At 36.6% G+C, this 7,419-nt stretch overlaps 1 protein-coding gene across 1 annotated transcript in view; it reads right to left on the bottom strand.

The window, feature by feature from the left end:
- KIF11 (kinesin family member 11) overlaps positions 1–7,419 on the bottom strand; it is a 67,140-nt gene that overhangs the window by 39,538 nt on the left and 20,183 nt on the right. The window contains exons 2-8 of the mRNA XM_007951264.1: positions 7,015–7,147; positions 6,659–6,756; positions 6,498–6,576; positions 5,123–5,308; positions 4,883–5,007; positions 2,449–2,539; positions 1,593–1,835 (exon numbers count right to left, since the gene is read on the bottom strand). Of these exons, the coding sequence (XP_007949455.1) occupies positions 1,593–1,835; positions 2,449–2,539; positions 4,883–5,007; positions 5,123–5,308; positions 6,498–6,576; positions 6,659–6,756; positions 7,015–7,147 (955 nt within the window). The remainder of the gene's footprint in view (positions 1–1,592; positions 1,836–2,448; positions 2,540–4,882; positions 5,008–5,122; positions 5,309–6,497; positions 6,577–6,658; positions 6,757–7,014; positions 7,148–7,419) is intronic.

Genomic DNA, 7,419 nt, shown 5'->3' with positions numbered 1-7,419 from the left:
TTGCCTTTCCTTTATATTTTTTTTTTTTTCATTTAGTCTTAAAACTCAATGTATTCCTGTGTCCAGACATCTGGGTAAACATGAACTCATCTGGGATCAGGCATCCTGCCCCCAAGTTGCCTTCTGGGTGGGCTGAAACTACCAGGATCAGGCACTGTTCTCTAAGCCACCTTTTGGGCTAGCAGAAGTTTTCTGGGACCAGGAGCCTTACATCCAGCTGCCTTTTGGCAGAGCAGGAACTTCTGGGAGCTGGGGCACAGTGTCAAGCTGCATTTTGGGCCAGCAGAAACTTTTTTTGGGACCAGACACCTTGCCCTCAGCTACTTTTTGGGCTAGCAGGAACACCTTTTGGAAGTAGGCACCTTTCTCCCAGATGCTTTTTGGTCAGCAGGAACTTTTTCCAGGTCCAAGAGCCTACGCCCAGACATGCTCAGGGCTTGCAGTGACTTTATCTGGGATCAGATGCCCTGCTCCAGCTGCCTTCTAGGTAGGCAAGAACTAGTTCTAGAACAATGTGCCCTGCTCCCCGCAACCCCCCCTCCCAAAAAAACAACTCAGTGTATTGTATCAATTGATGAATAGATAAATAATATGTTATCTATCCATATAATGGGATATTATTTGGTCATAAAAAGGAATGAACTATTGGTTCATGTTACAACATGGATGAACTTTAAAAATATTATGCTTAGTGAAAGAAGTCAGTCACAAAAGGCCATATATTGCATGAGTCTATTTATATGAAATGTCTGGAAGAGGCAAATCCACAGCAAAGTACATTAGTGCTTGCCATGAGTTGGGGAGGAGGGGTCGCAGGGGGAGTGACCGGAATGTTCCACAGTTATATAAACAGCGACAGATGCAAAACTCTGTGAATATACTAAAATCACTGAACTGTGTACTTTAAACAGGTGAATGTTATGTGATTTGAATTACATCTCAGTAAAGACATACAAAAAATGACAGGGGAGTTAGAGACACTATACAAGCTTTTCTAACTCTAAAGCAGATAAGCAGATGATAGCAATAAAATAAAAGATTTTATCACCTCCCTCACTTAATTCTTCCATCTCTTCTCACACATCTAATCCCATCTTCAATGCTCTCTAGCAGACTATACAATCCTAACATCCACTTGACCCATTTCTAAGTCCTCAATTAAATCCATACCACTAGCTCTGGTAGCATAGTGCCTATAGCACTTGACTGCTAACCAGAAGACTGGAGGTTCAAACCCACCAGCCACTCCTTGGAGGGAAGACTGGGCAATCTACTTCCATAGTGATACTGCCTTAGAAACCCAAGGAGGGGTCCCTATGAGTCGGGTCCTACTTGACGGCACATGACAATGACTACAGCAATTTTCTTTGAAGAGTATGTAGAAAAAGCCATTAACTAACTGGATTTTTAAGGTTAAAACTCCGCCAGGAAGGAGAAAGACAATTATCCAGTGGTGTTCTCTGTGTGGAAGCAATGTCCAGATTATTTTATAGTACAGCACAGAACGAAAGAAGCTTGTTCCTGAACTTTTTAAATACTTGGTAGCTAAACAAGATTACAGCTAAGACGCATACACCTTTCAAAGGGCTCACCTCAAGACTGGTAGATGCAGGAGAAATTGTTGCAATTATAGATGTTCTTGTACGTCCCCCAAGAGAATCCTGGAGAATTCTAGTGAGTTTGGATTCTCGATAAGGAACATGTGGTGTTCTTTCCACAAGAGCAGTAATAACCCTTCCCAGAGTCAACAGAGATTGATTGATATTTCCAGCTTCCCGAGCTCTCTTGTCAACTGCTCCAGAACGGCCAATGTTTTCACTGCCTGCAAGATCAACCTTTAATTTAAAAAGTAAAAATGAATTGTCAGTCTACTAGAGTTGGACTTGGAGACTTTCACTCTCATACTACATGCAATGTTACTGAATTATATATATGTCATATATATTATATGGGAGCTCTGATAGCATAGTGGCTACGGCACTTGACTGCTAACCAGAAGGCTGGCGGTTCAAATGCACCAGCCACTCCTCGGAAGGAAGATGGGGCAATCTACTTCCGTAGTGATACTGCCCTCGGAAACCCAAGGAGGGGTCACTATGAGTTGGGTCCGACTTGACGGCAAAACAACCACCACATATATTATATATAAAATATATATGCTAAATAGGCAACAAAATACCAGATTAAAAGGATAACTACAACCTCAAAAGGAAATTTCTTCCCCAGTGTATTAAACAGCCAACAAAATAACCTCTATAATTATTATATTTTATAATATTATAATATTTACAATTTATAATCTTATAATTATATTATCATTTCTTAATAAATTTCTTCTCCTACAACAAAGCTACCAATGACTACAAAAATACTGCCTAGAGGGGCAAAATTTCAAGGTGCTCTATGAGTGGTCAAGAATGAAGCAATGATACTAAAGTAGATGCTTACCAAGTTTAATTTTCCAATTTTAACAAGCTCCTCTCCATCAATTGTAGTTTCCTTCATATGTATTGTGACAGAGAAAACTGAGTGTGAACGACTAGAAAATAAGATGGAGTTGCCTAGTCATTATAATGCAAAACATTATTTGCTTTCAACAAAATATTCCAGATAGCAAAGGAAGATCTAAATCCACAGAGCAGAGAAAGATACCAGACATGAGATACCAAGATATGTGTGTGTGTGTGTGTGTGTGTGTGTGTGTGATTTGGGTAGAAACTAATAAGATTTTTGAAGGTAGACAGAACAATGCTGAGGATTTTGCTTTCTCCTAACGGCACCTTGTAGAGGATACCCCAGTAAGAATCTACCTGAAAACTACATAGAGCCCAGAAAGAGTTAGGAACTAGAATCCTCAAATATCTCTGAAAGCTAGACGTGGGGTAGGGTTGGGGCAGTTGTGTAAGAAGGGATCTGTTAGAAGTGAAGGAGTCTGAGGCCCTAATTGCTCCTTATACATACTTACACTGAATCCTATTCATAATATAACCCTTGAAATACATCATAACCATAAATTCAAGCAGGACCACCAGGCAAACCATCAGATTAGTCCCTACTGTCAAACTACACTGCTCTTTGAGAATGCCATGAGAAATGTGTAACTCCTCCTCCTGACCATCAGAAACTAAATAGCAATGGTTTTAAAACTCTACAAGATAATCACAACTAGACTATGAAACGTTCAAAAGTCCTTATACTAAATACTGACATTCAGCTTTTAACTGAGGGAAAAAAAAATTATATAGACCAAAGACATCTTTCCTTTCTGCATGAATGACATTTGGTGAACACCATTATGTTTGTTAACATATTTTTGTCAAAAACAAAACATATTTTTGTCGTTAATGGTTCACTGATTTTTTAACTTTCTTCTTTGCACTTTCCATATTACTTGGAAAACTTTATACTCAGCATTTTTTTCAAACAAAAAGATTTTTTTTAATTACAGAATTTTATTGTAGAATTAAAGAAATAATGTAATTAAGCATAGAAGTCAATTCTGACTTTGGAAAACTGAAATCAACTTTTGTCTTTATCACATAAATTCACAAAAGGAGAACTTTATTCCATTCTGCATACAAGAAAAAAGGAGTCCTAAAGTAGGTAGTGTAGTGCCTAAGGCACTTGACTGCTAACTAGAAGGCTGGCAGTTCAAACCCACCAGCCACTCTTTGGAAGGAAGATGGGGCAATCCACTTCCGTAGTGATAATGCCTCGGAAACCTAAGGAGGGGTCGCTATGAGTCGGGTCTGACTTGATGGCACATAACAACAACCACAAAGTATACAAACGTATGGAATAAGGAGAATTTTATATTTTAGATCAATATAGTTAAAGAAAAGAAATTTTACCTAGTCTTCAATTCATTCCCCCAAATTCTATATCAAATTTACAAATCAGAGAAATTTCCCTCTTACTGAAAAACCGTTGTAGGGAAATTTTAATTAAATTTTTGAAATCACCCATAATTCCATTATCTTAATTACTCTCATACTATGCTATTTTTCTTCTTTCTTTAAAGAAAATTATTTTACATAGTTGCAATTATAACTGTTATAGCATTTTATAGAAATTTTCAATAATAATGAACCAAGAAACAAGTCATTTAGTCCTTAACAATAATTCTGTAGCTCAGAGAAACTGATGTTCAGATAAGTTCACCTTGTTGCCCCAAGTCCCATATTTAGTTAACTGCAAAGCTGGAACTAAACACAAACATCTAACTCTCAATCCATTGCTCTTCCCATTATACTCTGACGTTTCTTTCAAAGACCAACACAAAGAAACTAGTGTCTTAGTAAACCGCTTTTGTGGAATTTAAGATTCATCCTACAGAGATGCTGTCAAGTATGTTCTTTCCTCCCCATGAAAGACAGTTAGTGACCCATCTATCTTCCTACATTAAAATGAAGCTATTTTATAAAATAAAGCCATTTGACTTTCTTCTAAATCTTATTCAAGCCAGTGGTTTTCACACTATTTAAGAACCCCTAGACACTCCAGAGAAGTGCCTCAGCGGCCACCTTCAAAAAGCTGAAGAAGTAAGCCACTGACCATCCCCAAATCAACTACAGCAGCTTCGTTATCAATCTGTCCTGCACACTGGGCTCCCAAGAACAATTTCATTTGAAAAAAAGATTTCTGGTTTAAAAGACTTTAATACTTCTCTAATTCAACTTGTCTTTGTTCTCCTTTCCACAATTTTCTACTACTGGTGCCTTCCCTGTATGTCTCAAGTTTCTGAATTATCATTGTCCCCTCCTTATAACATACAATCCAAGTCTATGATCCATATATCTCAAACACTCCAATCTGACTTCCCCAAGTTTCTAATTCTTCTTAAAAAGAAAATGGAGTTGGGAGGAGACTATGGTTTTCTTACCTAGAGTATGCATTCATCAAAGTTGCTGCAGTTGTCCTTTTTGCTGCCCCCTTCTCCAAAATCTGATAGACTTCATCTTTGTTGTGTACTGTAATTTCTTCTAAACCTTTGATTATCACTCCCCTCTGAGCAAAAGTCAAAAAAGCAACCATTAGATTGGTTAAAATAAAATAGTATTCTGACTTCTCAAAGCATCACACATTAAAATTTAGAGACATTTCTTTCTGAAAGACTAGTTACCTTATTCCGGGGATCATCAAACATTTGTAGTCGCTCAGAAACATCAGTAGATGGATTAAGGAGATCAAAAAGTTCTTCATTATAGATTTCCAAAAGAGATACTTTGACTGAAAATTCAGTACCATTTTCAGTAAGTTTCTCAAAAATTTGATGAAGGGTCCGTGGGATTATGCCAGCCAATGGATCCTGAAATTATAATATCAATAAGGATTAAACTAAAGAAAGAATACCATTCACTGTGGCAGTCAAACACAGATAACAATTTGCGAAAGCAAATTAAAACAACAAAAAAAACTAACCTCATTTAGCAAAGCCAAATCATGTACAATAATCTGTTCAATATTAGTTATACTTCATACCTTCCACAAATCTAAACATACCTGTCAGCCAGCTTACTCCTGAGCATTACACGGACACCACCTGAACCAAGCTACTTACAAAGCCAAACTCAATAATCCTCTCCATCTTTTAATCAGAGGATGATTAGAATGGCCCATCTAACAGTATGCTCTTTAATTCTGATATAAACCAAGATGTTTCTCAATATTCAAGTTATCATTAAATTGCTGTTATTGTTGTTATGTGCCATTGAGTGGGACCCGACTCATAGCAACCCCTCCTTGGGTTTCTGAGGCAGTATCACTACAGAAGTAGATTGCCCAACCTTCCTTCCGAGGAGTGGCTGGTGGGTTTGAACTGCCAGCCTTCTGGTTAGCAGTCAAGTGCCTATGCTCTACGCTACCACATCTCTAAATTTTGAAACTGTGCTTTTAATCTATTCCATATCTCCTATAGTTATAGTTCAATAACTTTATATCATCCATTAGTAAAGTAAGTAACTGTTTCAACTATGTAACTACTAAAAAAAAAGGTTCTACCTAAATGTTAGTAATTTGGAAAATTAACTTAGTCATTAACCTCATTTAAATTTAAACACATTTGATGGAAATCTTTGTGACGTATACTATATATTTTCTATATTAAATAATAATCTTAACTTCTTGAAAACTCAAGTTCATTAATAAAAGTGCTAAACTGTCCCTGCTGTACTTTTTGAAACTCATTCCCTCACTATAAAGCCCTTTCTCTCGTGCCCTATTTATACTTCACTTTCCCATAAAATTCTGATTCAACTATTTTGTCTCAAACACCCTTCTCTTAAAACTTAACTATGCCATATACATTAATTTTCTCTCTAGAAGAAACAGGATTCACATCATACACTTTAATTTTACTACAATAATAGTTTATCTGAAATTCATGTTTGACATGGGTATTCTGATCTTTTCTGTTTCAAAACAGAGGCCACTCAAGTTTTATTCAGTTAAATGTTAGCCCGTATTAGAGACAGAAGTCTGTAATAAACAATAAATACCTCCTCCCAAGTATACTGTTCATTGGGTGACCTTTCACCTTCCATTGTAAAGGTTTTTCCAGTGCCTGTTTGGCCATATCTGTCAAAATCAACAAAAGTGGTCAAAAACAAATACATCTATCCAAAACTTTTCATCAATCTGAAAAAAGCGTTTGACTTACGCAAAGATAGTGCAATTATAGCCCATAATAACTTCATCCAAAATTGGACATACAACACTTCGGTAAACATCAATTTGCTTAGTGGATGCTCCAAAAACCTATCAAAAAACAATCAAGACATTCTTAAAGTAACTTCAAAATTACCCATTTTCAAAATTTTTCAAAATTACCCATTTCAGTAATTTTATTTAGCATATTAATTTGCTCAGCCCCACTAAAAACCATTTGGCATTTCAAAGAGTCAACTGAAATTCATACTTGTACACCTATTACAGAACCCCTGGGTAATATGTATACTAGGAAGACTTTGGATTAACAATTAAGAAATAGCACCATTTAAAATAGAAATTAAGTACCATATCAAAAGTGTATGTTTTCCTTGAACTCTTGTCGGCCAATCCTGCAGTTCGTATGCTAATTTCTTTTCGTACATGATCACATTCAACTACAGAATGGGCGTTAAATTTCCGCTCTGCCAAATTAAATGGTCTATAAAAAGAAACACACAAAGTTATTTAAAAACTCTTAATTACCAGATCATCTATGACATTTTCATTATCTATGTTAGACAAGTAAGAACAATGTGAAGTTCTGGCCACTTTATACTACTGGTGGTGAAGATTAAATGACACTACTAAAGCAACAGCAGACTTTTAAGGGTCTCAATTCTCAAAATTTAAATAAGGGAGGCTGGGCAAGATGGCGGACTAGGCAGAAGGATTGCACAGACCCTCTTCAACAAAGAAAAGGGAAACCAATTA

The sequence above is a fragment of the Orycteropus afer genome, unplaced genomic scaffold (assembly GCF_000298275.1).
Source record: "Orycteropus afer afer isolate SDZICR_OR568_19922 unplaced genomic scaffold, OryAfe1.0 scaffold00293, whole genome shotgun sequence".
Taxonomy (NCBI): domain Eukaryota; kingdom Metazoa; phylum Chordata; class Mammalia; order Tubulidentata; family Orycteropodidae; genus Orycteropus; species Orycteropus afer.
Note: the sequence above shows the minus strand (reverse complement) of the source record. Positions and strands in the feature narration are given on the sequence as shown.